General features: G+C 44.2%; 1 protein-coding gene across 1 annotated transcript; it reads right to left on the reverse strand.

Annotated features, from left to right (window-relative positions):
* Window positions 1-540: 540 nt before the first annotated feature.
* vwa1 (von Willebrand factor A domain containing 1) lies at window positions 541-8,122 on the reverse strand. The gene is made up of 6 exons (XM_080533634.1): window positions 8,009-8,122; window positions 4,592-5,149; window positions 3,189-3,518; window positions 2,543-2,818; window positions 1,505-1,795; window positions 541-1,266 (listed from the first exon to the last, which is right to left on the reverse strand). The coding sequence occupies exons 1-6, from the start codon at window positions 8,088-8,090 to the stop codon at window positions 1,238-1,240; spliced, it is 1,566 nt and encodes a 521-aa protein (XP_080389760.1). The 5' UTR covers window positions 8,091-8,122; the 3' UTR covers window positions 541-1,237.
* Window positions 8,123-14,764: the final 6,642 nt, after the last annotated feature.

A 14,764-nucleotide genomic window follows, 5' to 3' on the forward strand; every position in this document is an offset into this window, starting at 1 on the left:
ATTTCCAATTCCAATTCTCTGAAACGCCTTTGGAGACGGCTTATGGTAGAGAAGTGAACATTCAATTCACAGGCAACAGCTCTGGTGGACATTCCTGCCAATTGCACGCTCCCTCAAAACTTGCGACATCTGTGGCATTGTGCTGTGTGATAAAACTGCACATTTTAGAGTGTCCTTTTATTGTGACCTAAGGCACATCTGTGCAATAATCATGCTGTCTAATCAGCATCTGGATATGCTATACCTGAGAAAAAGTCTTAGGTCTTTGATTTCAACTCGTGAAAAATCGGAGCAAAAACAAAAGTCTTGCAATTATAGTTTTGTTCAGTGTACAAACCTATACTTTTGTTTTTGAGCCCTATAAAGTACATCATCTAATGTCCACAGAGGGGCAGCAGAGACAATGTTATCTTTCAGAGACTTTGTTACTTTCATCAGATCTACAGTATATCCTTATTCAGTATGAAACCATCAGTAAATCATTTTGTATGTAAATGTATAGGTGAGTCAAAGCCATTTCAGAAATACACCAGACTTTATTGAAAAACATCTATGCATCTCACTGTTGAAACATCTGTCTGTAGTTTTACCAGTAGAGGCGTGTTGAGGATCTGTTTGTAATTTTTCAGAGGTTCAAAGGAGTGCTGAAATCCTCTCTGTTATTAAAGATTCACTCGCCCTTCAATAACAGTCTAAGCTGAGTTTGATGTTCCAAAATATTTGTGGAGAATAAAACAGGAAATATGTAATGTATTATGCAAACACAAATGCTCTCCATGCCTTGGAGAAATGAGCAAACATTTAAGACATTATTTTTTGCCATTAGAACTAAGACTTTTTTCTGATCCCCAAAAACTCCTGGCCCTATCTACGGTATGAATGATATGTCTAAGCAGAATTACTAAGCTGTTACTTGGCCACTCTCTACAATTATATCTCAAACAAACAAATGCACGTTTTTACAGTGTGATTACAGGTTGGAGAAAATACGAAGTAGAAGTGAAAATCCAGGAATTGTCTGTATGGCAGGTGATGGCAACGCAGGTTGGAGCGTTTGTTTTGCAGCAACACCCAACAGCCACAATCACTCTATAAGGCAAAGTATTTATGTCTTGTGGATGATGTCCAGAATAGAGAGTATGAACTGAGAGAAGGCTGCAAGTCAAGATGACAGGATCCTCTTCTATCCTTTCTCTCCCGTCAATCCTGGGCGTTGTGCCTGTTGAACTCAGTGAAACTATGATCGGAGGCCATAAGCCAATGCGTCTGGAAGACAGAAGGAGAGAGACACGTTTTGAAAAGCACAAGACCTGTACCATGTGGCACACCGTAATATGATATTATACAGTATAACACCATGGAGTCTATGGCAACCTCAGTAGCTACATGGTAGACAAAACAACATTTAGTTTGGGTTATTTTCAGATCAGACTACAATCTAGTACCGTAGTCTAGTAATTCTTCATTTGAAATGGCTTTCACTTTCTTCTCATCATCCTCCCACCTGAGTGAAACTGCGCAGTACAGCACAGGCCGTCTCCACGCGCTGTCTTGTAGATGGGTGACACACACACGCGGGTGGCTGGAGGAAGGTGTGTGAGCTGCGTGGTCAGGGAGTCAGGGGGCAGGTAGAGGGACGAGCGTTGGGCGGTGGCTGCCACAAGGCCACGGTGGTGGTCTTCTCCCTCCCAGGTGAGCCAGTAGCCCTTCAGACCCTCCACTCTGCCTTTCCAGTCCACCTGCACAGAGTCACTGCCGACCGTGGTCAACTGGAGGTCTGCCAGAGCTGGCATCACTGGAGGTGGAAGAAAGAGGAAGAGGGAGAGAGTATAAGAGTGTGAGAGAGACATAGAGAAAGAGAAAGAGAGAGAAAACAAGAAAGGGTGTATAGAGGATAAAGTACTGTATGTCATTGTGCTCTGTTGCGGAAGCCATTTTAAAGAAGACCTGCACATTTGGGAAATGTATCTCTGACTCAGTTGAGGACTGTTGTCAAAGTGTACACTTCTCATTCAGGGAGAGTGGATCTAGAGCGAAAACAAGAGCAACGTCACATGACGACACCCCCCTCCTTCACTGCACATAATCATACTATTGTGCCGCGGGTTCACAATTGTACCTTTTCTGAGGTCTCTGCTAAGCAAGGAAAGAGGAGCCCAAATGTATTCCCAATTTACAGTTGTTCCCTTTTAAAGTTGTAATTCGCTTTCGGTTAAACAGCAAATTGGCTGCCCCACCATTCGGGGTAAACAACACTGAAAACATGGTGATACGCTTCAATAAAAGTATCCAGAGACAGTTTAGCTATGTGAAGTTTAGTTTTCCAACAGAATTGTAGTAAGATGTGTGGTTTCAGCAGCAAACTGCTTTGCCACTTTGTTTACAAACATCCTCTCAGACTGATCTGAGCAGAAAGAGAGATGCATACCACACAAGTAACGTTATGCTGCTATTTCCCTATCATTTCTAAATAAAACTTTTGAGGGTATTTTTAATCATCTATAATAGCTTCAAGCTTTCTTTATCTTAAGGCCTATCTTACCCTCCTGAGTGCACATCCTGACAGACATGGCCCTCTCCCGGCCGGAGGAGTGCTGTGCACTCACGGTCACCAGGTACTGAGTGTTGGGCTGAAGGCTGGTCAGCACTGTGGAGTTCTGCCCTTGGCCCACGTTGACGATGTGGAGTTTCCCCCCCGGCAGGGCTGAGTATTCCACCTTGTAGTTCTGCACAGACTCAGGCTGTAGAGGCCCCCAGCTCACCTTCACACTGTTTACCCGTGACTCAGAGATGGTCACAACCGTGGGGCTCAACACCACTGAATAAATAGGGACAAACCATTGATGAGGTGGAGAACTAGAGATAAGATTATTTCAAATGAGTAATGAACAGATTACGGTAAGGTAAAGAATGTTCCAGTCCATATATCCTTCTAAACAATCAAAACTTAAAAATGCTACGTAAAGGCCTACATTTTAGAGACCAAAGTGACATGTTCGATTTCTCCCAATAAACCTCTTTTTGCTATCAATTTAACAAGGGCATTTAAAGATTTTTAAAGCTAAAACATTACATTACTTACCTTTAAAGATTGGAAATGTAAGTTATAATGAGTTATGGAATATAGAACCATAGTGAACTTATAATACGTCCCTTTGGATAACAGCGTCTGTGAAATGTCCTCTTACCTGGTTTGGTGGTGAAGCTGACAGAGAGAGGGTTGATCACCTGTAGGTTCGACTCTGGAGTCAGTGTAGCCGTGTAGGTGGTATCTGGCCTCAGACCCGTCAGCAAGGCAGTGCTAGAGTCCCCTGGACGGACCAGTCTCTGGTACTGACCACCACTGGTACTGGGACTGGTACCAGTACCACCATCTCCTCCGACCGTTCCTCCTGTAGGAGCTGGCCCAAACCGGATCTCATAGTAACCAGTCAAACCGGCCAAAACTGGTCGCCACTGCAGCAAGGCACTGTCAGTGGAAACGTCTCGCACCAGGAGCCGCTCTGCCCGGATGATCTCTGATCAGAGAGAGAGTTTATGAAGACCAATGGGTCAGAGAAACACTGTCACAATTAACTAAATACATACGTATATTAATGAGTTAACCATGTACATATTTATATATCCTCTCTTTTGATGGTGAACATTCATACTTTGGTTTTCAGCACTTTTCCACCGGGTGTGCAACGAATGATCTATCCTTTTTTACAGAAAAAGACAGCAAAGAAAGAGAGGGAGGAGAAGGAGGTGAAGGAGGGAGAGAGAGAGGAATCAGGCAGAGGGACAGACAGACAGACAGACAAACAGGGGACTCCAGTGCATTCATAACCCATGCAATAGACAGCCCCTTCAAATAGACAGTCCAGTCAGGATGCATACTGTCACCAACCCAAGAGAGGTTTTCAGTGTCAGTGGATAGGAGCCTCCGGCACTCACTAATAGGATATGGGCTTTCTCCTATGTCATAAATAGCCTCTATTTGCAATGTGCATGTATTATAGCTCTATACGTATGTTTACTGAATGGTCCAACCATATGTGCATTAGCTGTAACCCTATCTGACCAGATAAATACCCTCTAGTCTATATTTATACATGTATATCTATGTCTGGCAACGTAGGTGGCCACAGTGGGGGGGTTGAATAATTTCTGTATTAATAGCCCACCTCTCTCATTACAGAGTCTCACACACACTGTCTCTGCCTCCTTCTGTCTTACTGTTTCTAGGAGCACAGAGGCATGCAACGGTACAACCCAGTCTTGAGGAGAGATGAGGTGAGATGAAATGATGGGACCATTGCAATTGTAGGATATGATTTAATTGAGAAACCTGGAATAGCTAGATAGGACTCTTTCCTATTAAAATTCTCTATCCAATTCTATATCCCGTTAAGTATTCTTCAGATTGTTATGAATACAACATCAAACTCCTCCTCTTCTCTCCTTCTATCGGCCATTTTTTCCTCCTTTCTTTCAGCTCCTTCCCCATTCACCTACTAGATACATGGTCAATACACAACCCATTACATACACCTTGTTAAAAACACACACACACACACACACACACACACACACACACACACACACTCACCAATGATGGCATCCCTTAGATCTTCTGTGATGATACTCAAGTCATCGATGTCCACGAAGTACAGGTGCTCCTCTATAGGTGGGGTCACCACATCCCTCAGCACCTGGTAGTTCCCGTGGCCTGTAGACACCACCAGCACGGCCACACCCTCCTCTCGCAGCTCCTCCATTGGTCCAATTATATCACCTGGCTTTACCCCATCCGTCAACCACACCAGAACTCTGGGTAGCCCTGCCCTAGCCCCTCCTATATCTCCAGGCCTCAGCACCCAGTCTTTGGCCATCCTGAGGGCTTCTTCTGTGTTGGTATCGCCTCTCAGAGGCTTGGTGCTTTTGAGGGCCCCCTGGAGGCCAGTTTGGGTATGGTGGGCGTCAAAGCCGAACTCCAGGCGGGGTTGAGTGCCTACCTGCAGTAGCCCCACCTGCACTTGATCCTCGCCCAATGAGAAGGGGAGAAGGAGGTCGGACAGGAAGCTCAACATGCGGGTGTACTCATATGAGGAGACGCTGCCAGAGGAGTCCAATAGGAAGAGGACGTCACCCTCGCAGCAGTTCAGCACTGAAAGGAGGAGGAAGAGAGAGAGAGAGAGAGAGAGAGAGAGAGAGAGAGAGAGAGAGAGAGAGAGAGAGAGAGAGAGAGAGAGTGGTCAGTTCTGATGTCTGTAGGAGAAAGAAAGAATGAAAAGGCAGGGAGTCTAGGGATGAAGAGTGTAGTGATGAAATACTAGGAAGGCCGTGTGTGTGAACAGAAGTCATGGCGTGACCAGCTTTCTCAAGTAAGGACCATGTTAAATAGATCTCCAATGAAAGTGGGTCTAATGGGTGAAATCTATGCCCAGGAAACCAGCCCTAAATGTAGGCTGTTCTGAACAAACTTACTCTTATGCAGTGCTTAGAGTAGGTTTGTGTGATATTCTAGCACCTCAAAGAGGGTACAATTATGTGGATGAAAGGGAAATAATGTGGTTTAGTTAACATCCCAAAGAAAAGTGGCAAAATCATTATTTCTGAAAGCCACACACTGAAACCCTAGAGTAAGTAAAACCCCAGAACGCAAGACTGTGTGGGAACATCTGTGGGAACAACCCACTGAACAAGTTATTTTTCAACTCTCTCCTTTCTTTCGATTCCTCTCCCTCTGATTCCTTCTCCCTCCCTCAACTTTTTCCAGAGGTCTCCTCCCTCCACATACACACACACACACACACACAAAGGATATCCCTCCCTCTCATGATCCACCCCCTTGGAACAACACTGTCACACAGTCATTAAAACGTTTATAGCAAAGTCTGAAAGGGAGCGAAAATACTGTAAGGGTCGGGGGGGGGAGGGGATAGGTGGGGAGCAGGGGGGGGGGGATAGGTGGGGAGCAGGAATTAAGTTATTACAGAGATAAGACCGGATCAAAACAAACAATACACACTTTAAATAGGGAAGTGATGAAGGACCTATGATAGGGCGGTTCTGTGAAAGATGCTGTCGTAACATTTCGAAATAAGGCTAAACAATCCCGTTATTTGCCAATTTTCCATATTTCATAACAGAAGCAGTGATCCAAATGAACTTCAAGTGAGAAGAGAAGGAATGATTTCAGGGGGCGGGGGTTGAGAGAACAGTAGGAGCTACTGGGTATTGGTGGTATAAGGAGGAGAGGAGTTTGGATGTGGGGTAAGAGGAGGAGGTGTATTGGCAGTTCCATTTGAGAGAAGAGGAGGAATGTACTCCACCATATACACAACTGAAGGTCTGCTAGAACTTGCATCACTGGTAGTAGATGGGCGGATGGGAAGAGAGAGGGGAAAGGGGAGTGACATGAGTATGAGAAGAGAGAGAGTGAGAGAGAAGATGGGGGGAGTTAGAAGAGAGAGAGTAAGAGAAAGAGGAAAGAATTTGACATGCTTTATTGAGTCCCTACCATAAGAAAGAGAGCGAGAGCTTTTCTTAACATGTTGACGCTTGAGCTGATGTTGTACTGATAAGGGTATAGTGTTAACAAAATAAAGAAAAAGAGACAAAGACAGGGGTATAGTGTTGAAGGATTAGTGTGTATTGAGGTGGACAAACACACACACACACACACACACACACACACACACACACATACACACTCCTGCGTTCCCTCTCTCGCCTGCTAAAGAATTCCCTCTGTCCATCTGTCTTCTTGTTTGGACTTTACCCACCAGCTCCCTAAGTAGGAGGGGCTGCTGTTAAACTGCACATATGGCCTCTTGGTTTAAGTCCAAGTCTCTGTCTCTATGTATCTTTCTGTTTATCATGTACCAAATATTTGGGTCCTAACTTTTACAGCAGTCCTGTGTTATCTTTATTGCAGTGTTGAATACACCCTGAACAAGTGAATAATGTGTTTGCTGAGACACTGAATATAAGTCATAAAACCACAAGAGCCTTGGTGGGCATGGGAGAGGAGCAACAGTTTTTACGACCTGCCACACACATGCATGCACAAACACGCAAACACGCAAGCACGCACATACGCACACGCACGCACACACACACACACACACACACACACACACACACACACACACACACACACACACACACACACACACACACACACACACACACACGGTATTCAGCAGATGATTACATCCAAACAGCCCAGAGCAGTTTGAAAATCTGCTTCACAGTTCTTCTAGACCCTACATGGACAACAGATCAGCTTCTTTAGGCATATAGGTATAAAAAAACATGCCTCTGTTTATGAAGCGTAGAACTAATTAGACTAAGCTGTTAGTCAGACCCCATCTGGAACCTATTAAAAAAAACGTATATGGAGGTGGGTATGACAATCTTTCTACTTTGTACACTCACTGTATACCAAAACGGACTCACACAGTTAAACTCTCACTGACGGAGTTGGATTTGAGTCACCACCAAGTTGAACTTTTCAGCAATGTGGTTATGAATTCTACCACATGCACTACACAGTACATGGGTGTGTACCAGCCACCCACAAGGCTACATCGCGTATTACATTATAGCAACCTATAATGATTTATAACGGCAAATAAATGTATAACAGTCATAATGTTATGCTACTTGTCAATAAATGTAATGAGCAGGATATGTTATCTAGCAGTAGCTACAGTATCAAATTAGTGCAAACTTCCAGGATCCACTGTTATTTTTCATGATTTATAGTTGTGAATTTCATAAGATGTCGATTGTGTGATATTTCAGGTATCTATCACTGTGAAATGAATAACGCATTTTTTTTTAGATAACTCTACTTAAAATGTAGTCCCTCATAACACACTAACTCCACAATAACTAACACACACTAACACAATAACTAACTAAACGAATAAATAATAATAATAATAAATAAACTAATAAACTAACACACACTAACACAATAACTCCACTTCACCAGACCATCCCCTGCGACGCTCACCTGCTGCAGGTACGTCTTGGCCACTGGACGGCCGCAGAAACACACCGACCAGGATGCAAGTCAACAAAATCCGACTCTCCATTGCAGGGGATAAATTGTAATCAATTATATCACGAATTCTAATATCAGGATTCGGGTTCCTCTAATAATGTGTCCATTGCCCGGACCGTCGTTCCAAGTGTGAATAAACCGTGCATGCCATTAGGCTACTTTTTGACCAGCGTTTGCCAATTCATGATCGGTAAAACTTTCCATTAAACCAAACTGTGCACTTTGTTGTTTTTCTGATTAATATGATATCCTATTTTAGGGTCGCAAAGATCAATGCTGTCTGGTGCTTTATCCGTGAGTTTGTGCACGCAAGGTAAGAATGTGCTACAGTGCACAAGCAGTCTACTTGCACTCCGCGAGCGTCTCCTCCCTCCCCTTCTCCTTCTCCCTCCCCTTCTTCCTCCCCTTCTTGTGTTCACTCCCTTCGTTCTTTCCCGTCTTTCAAGCGACTAGGAATAGCAAAGGCTCTGGTCAAGCGTCATCTTTTTGGACTTTCGCCCGTTGGATCTTATATGAGTATGAAAAGTAGGCTATTTGATCATGAAAAAAGGGGGGTTGGAATAATCGAAGCAATTTTTGAAATGTTGAACGTTCAGCTTTCAATTTAACTAAAGGAGAAGTATAATTATCTGGACACTTAACCTATTTAAAACCTATAATTTAAACGATATCTCTTGTAATTATTGAAACTATAGGCCTAGCTATATCTGACCACAGCGGACCACAACTACTTTCAGCATCTCCACTTGTTTGTTCTCCTAGATCTCCTCTCCTTTATGTTGTGCTTGCATGTGTGAGCCTGCTAGATGAAGGCCTATATGTATTATGCAAGACATGTATTATTAGATATAGATGTCATACAGTATGTTGACAGTTTCACAGGGTGGTTTGGATTAGGGGGGTGGTGGGTGGGGGGCAAGGAGAGGGGGATAGGGATAGGGTGGAGCATGAAGGTGTGAATTGCATAAGGAACAAAGGTCAGCTGACTGGAGCTATATTGTCCGCTTATTTACATTTACATTTACATTTTTGGCATTTAGCAGACGCCTTATTCCAAAGCGACTTACAATCAATACATTTGAATACTAAGCATGTGAATCAGCAATCCACCATTCGTTGCAGGAAGAGTAATCTAGCTCGGGCCCGGGGCCACTGATAGAAGGAAAAACCTTCTCCCTATCGCCTTCTACTAAAACGTATTATTATTATTATAAAAATGAAAAAAATCTGGAGAAACTGAGAAACAGTACAAGGGGGGCAATAGAAGTTCTTAGGGACACAGTAGAGGGGAAAGCGGGTGTCTTTAGGAGACGTAGTAGTGAGGGTCAGAAGATGTCTCAGGAGGAGCAGTTAAGATGTAACCTGAAGAGATGGGTCTTCAGTCTACGACGGAAGATGGGTAGTGACTCAGCCGTTCTGACGGCCGTGGGGAGCTCATTCCACCAGCGGGGAGCCAGTGTTGTGAAGAGACGTGATCGGGCAGCCCGACTGCTGTGTAGAGGAGGTGGGGCCAGTCGGCCAGCCGAGGTGGAGGAGCGGAGTGAGCGGGCAGGGGTTTGGGGGGTTACCATTTCCTTCAGGTAGGCAGGGGCTGTCCCTTTAGCTGCCTGGTATGCAAGCACCAGGGTCTTGAATCTGATGCGAACTGCTATCGGGAGCCAGTGCAGGGTGCGAAGGAGAGGGGTGACATGCGAGTATTTGGGGAGGTTGAATACCAGCCGGGCAGCAGCATTCTGGATGAGCTGCAGAGGTCTAATGGCTGAAGCGGGGAGCCCAGCCAGGAGTACATTGCAGTAATCCAGGCGGGAGATGACCACAAGGAATGGTCGTATCCTTCTGATGTTGTAGAGGAAGAATCTGCAGGAGCGAGCCGTTGCTGCAATGTTCTCCGCACAGGATAGTCGGTTATCCAGGATCACTCCAAGGTTCTTGGCTGTCAAGGAGGGGGTTACAGTATAGTTCTCCACTGTGATGGAGAAGTCTTGGAGAGGGCAGGCTTTCCCGGGGATGAAGAGGAGCTCGGTCTTGTTAAGATTGAGCTTGAGATGGTGGTCAGCCATCCAAGTTGAAATGTCAGCGAGACATGCTGAGATACGGGTTGCCACGTGTACATCAGACGGGGGGAAGGACAGGAAGAGTTGAGTGTCGTCTGCGTAGCTGTGGTAGGAGAGCCCATGTGAAGAGATTACCGAGCCAAGAGACTTGGTGTAGAGGGAGAAAAGTAGGGGCCCTAGGACAGAACCCTGGGGTACTCCAGTGGAAAGGGTTCGTGGAGAAGACAGCGATTCTCTCCAGGTCACCTGGTAGGAGCGGCCCGCCAGGTAGGAAGAAAACCAGGAGTGTGCGGTGCCAGAGATGCCCAGTTCTGAGAGGATGGAGAGAAGGATCTGGTGATTGACTGTGTCGAAGGCAGCAGACAGGTCAAGGAGAATGAGAACAGAGGAGAGGGAGGAAGCTTGGGCAGAGTGGAGGGCTTCCGTGACAGCAAGGAGCGCAGTCTCAGTGGAATGCCCAGCCTTGAAGCCGGATTGGTGGGGGTCTAAGTGATCCATCTTCCGGAGATAGTCAGTCAGTTGTTTAGATGCCGCGCGTTCAAGGGTTTTGGAAGGGAAGGAGAGAAGGGATACAGGTCTGTAATTGTGGACAGATGATGGGTCAAGGGTAGGTTTCTTGAGGAGAGGCTTGACTCTGGCTATTTTGAAGGCCGCTGGGACAGATCCTGTGGATAGGGAGGAGTTGATTAGGGTGGTAAGGTAAGGAAGGATGTCGGCGGAAATGGATTGGAGAAGGGGGGAGGGGATGGGATCAAGAGGGCATGTGGTTGCCCGCTTTGATGTGATAAGTGTGAGAATCTCATCGGGGGAGAGGGGGGAAAAAGATGACAATCCAGAGACCGAGTGTCGAGGAGAGAGTTTGGAAGGGGTGTTAGTATTGTTAGTGGGAGGAGGGAGAGGTGGGGGGGAAAAGGTGCTGCTGATGTCGTCCACCTTTTTTTCAAAGTAGGTGACAAAGTCATCGGCGGACTCCTATCGCCGGACTCCTATCTGACATATTTGTGAGACATTAACAACACCCCGACACGCACACACACACACACACACACACACACACACACATACATGCCGACCAAACCACCCTCAAGACCACCAGGACCAAGCTCCAGACCTGGGGTGATAGGGCCTTTTCAACCGCAGCCCTGTCCTTCTGGAACGCCTTCCCCAAGACAGGCCAACACCTTGCCAACATTTAAAAAGGCCCTCAAAACCCACCTCTTCAAGCTTGCCTTCACCAGTTAACCCTCTCCCCCTCCCCTTCCCATGTGTCCCCAGCATTACTACCCAATCTTTTCAGTTTGTAAAGTGTCTTTGAGTGTCTAGAAAAGCGCTATATAAGTATAATGTATTATTATTATTATTATTATTATTATTATTATTATTATTATTATTATTATTATTATTATTATTATGTATCTATACACTATGACAACATGAACGAGTAGCCAACCAAAAACACACATGTAATATGATCAGGTTATTTATATTCCATTTATGCATTGATCCTGAGTGTGCGGAGACGCCCTTCTTTCAGTATATTCAAGTCATAAAAGATTTTATGAAGCAATTGGGAAAATGACTTGACCCTACGTTCACTTCCATGGTCTTTCAACACTGTCTTAAGTGGTTAGTTTACTTTCCACTTCACAATGGACACAGAACGTCCACATTCATTTTGTATTGAGTGGCTGTTTTATATTTGTATCCTCTTCCCCACAGATTTAACTTGCCCAAACATGCAACCCTCTGGCCCTCTAACTCATCACTGACATTGTACATGGTTAAGATGACAACAGATGGGAGGCCTGCAGTCTGAACTGTCCTGTCCTGCTATTTGAACTTCCCCTCCAGGCAGTATATCAGTTTAATGCCCACCTGGAATAACTTTAGACTGGTATGTGTGTATGTGTGTATGTGTGTGTGTGTGTGTGTGTGTGTGTGTGTGTGTGTGTGTGTTTGAGTGATAGATCATGTGAATGAATTTACTGCATGCAACACATTTCAATCAGTTTAGATTATGCAACCAAAGTGGTCTGTTTTTCCTTACTTGCATATACTGTATAGGCCTACCATTACAATCCCTGTGGAACGATTGTAAACTTCAAAAAAGATACATGCTCCTCTCTATTTTAGCTCCATTGAAGGGATTGGGGTAAAGATGGAATAAGGGAATAGAGTTGACCATTTTGGCAGTGGCCAAGGCTATTAGGCTCAGGGAGTAAGGGAGGTGGAGAGATGGTATACTCCTATCTGACATCTTCATCGCCAAACGCCAAACATGGTATGACAACATGGAAACATGGAGAAACAGCAAAGTTATGGAAGAGGAGGCATGTTTATCCAGGAACTTGAGGTTGAAACTATTGAGCTTCATTGGGAGTAGGGTTTTATACAGCTTCTTGACATTGGAACATAGTAGTTCTCTTGCTGTTATTTACCATTCAAAGTTTGGCTTCAGTGGATTTGGCGTCTATAAGGAAAACCCATTTCAGTAGTTCTCTCCCTTACCCCTTGCCAGGTTTCCCCCCCAAAAAATTGGCAAGTTTTAGGAATTTTATGTTTATAGCATGCCATGTTTTATAGTTGTGAGAATTAAGAGCTCGAGTGTTGATTGTCTCCAGGCTTCCTCCAGGCAACCCAAACTGCTGTGTGAAGATCAGGAAGAGAGGTGATGAAGGGAAGGAGAGATAGAACATATAAATCTGATGGAGCGAAAGAGAGAAGAAAGAGGGAAATCAGTGAAAAAAAGTATAAAAGTGAACTGATTGCAAGCAAATGTAGACTAAATATAAATTTTTCAAACTCACAGGCACTGCCTGCACTCTTTGATTCATGCACATTGTATATTGACACCAGACAGACATAAAAGCCATTAAAGTAACTCTAAAAATACTGAGGGGGAGAAGTCAGGGGGGTTTTCCCATCACTGGGAAACACATCACATGAGGTGTGTTGATGTTCTTAATCATCTATGCCCACTGTCTTCCTGACCAGTGCCGACCCCTCTATTCCTGCGTCACGGTATCTTCCTGCTCCTCATACTGTCTGCATCCTGTGTATTTCTCATCCTGCCTCCTTTCGTTTGCGATTATTTTTTTGTTTTTTTACAGTTTGCAGTCTGCAGTCTTTGTCTGCTCTCAAGGGTAACATGGAAGAATTCCAACCGATTGACGAATAGCAATACATTCAGAGATTAATTTAAATGTGTAGTTTTATTAACACAGTACAATTCTGACTGTTATGGCTGACCAAGTGCAGGATATCCCACCATACTTTGAAAGCCAGGGCCAAACTGCATAGTGCTCAAAGGGAATCCATTTTAATATTTCCTCAACAAATATGACAGGTTACACCAAACACAACACACTGTTCAGTAAATGATATTCTGAATTAGTTTTTTCGTGGATATATTATAATATATATTTAACTTTAGGGATGGGGAAAACATATGCAAGTCTGTGCACTGTCTTTGTGTACATGAATGACAGCTAGATTCATCTAGAAATTCGAAACATCTGTTTTGTCACATTCTGCATTGAGTCTTTCCCAAATTTGAGGCGCCAACACCCACTATGTGACTTTTCAAGTTTCCATAGTGAAATATTAGAGTCCCCCATAGTGCCAAGATCAGCTCATGGAAGGTCTCTCAGCAAAGCTGTGTTGGCTTCTCAAGAGAGGACTTTCTGACATGGTATTATTGTGACAAGGAATAGTACTAGTGGCTGTCTTTACAATAACAGTTGAATTGGTTAATCTCTCAGGCTCATTAGAAGAAAAAAAGTGAATTGGAAAAAAGTGTCTGAATGCCAAATTCAAGAGCTATGAAGACTGTTTAGTGACTCCCACACACAACGTATTTACGAAAAGCTTTTTCGCCCTTTGACATTAGCCAGACCACTTCAAGACCACTAAACAAACAAATAATCTGAGAATGTAAACTCAGCACCGATCTTCTATTAGTAACATAATAAGACATCCCTAAATCCTTTCTCTTGTACAATTTATTGAACTTCCATCCAATAGCTTGAACTTGGAGAAAAAAGGCATGTGCCTCGTAAAAATACTAGAGAAGAATACTAATGGCCAGTTATTCTGTAGCCATGGATGAAGATATTTGGATTGAGTCATCAATGTCAGAGAACGTCAAACTCTAACTCCTGTTATACAAGAGGAATGATGGTACACTAAATGTATCACACACACACTCACTCACACACACACACTAGCTCTGCGTAGAAGAGTGTTTATATCAGCGTTCACATTGCAAGGATTCCACAGAGGTTCCATGGTCACTCTCACAGTGTCTTCTCCGAGCCCTCCTCTCTACCATTTTTCTTCTTTTGGACAGTATCTTTTCCCTGTAATTCTCTTCATTCTTATTTTTTCAGACCCCTTCTCTCCTATACATCTAGTTCACTCTTTCTCTCAGTGAGTGCCTTAGTGCCTTAGTGCCTCAGTGATTTGCAGCTGCATTCTCCATTCTTCCCTCCCTTTGTGATGTCATGACCCTTATGGCTCATTCCCATACTCCCTTTGGTGTTACAGCTGCCTTCAAACCTTAGTAACGCTCATGTGTACAGTACACACACACACACACACACACACACACACACACACACACACACACACACACACACACACAAACATGTTC

Source organism: Nansenia antarctica (assembly GCF_963989245.1).
Source record: "Nansenia antarctica genome assembly, chromosome: 6".
Classification (NCBI taxonomy): Eukaryota; Metazoa; Chordata; class Actinopteri; order Argentiniformes; family Microstomatidae; genus Nansenia; species Nansenia antarctica.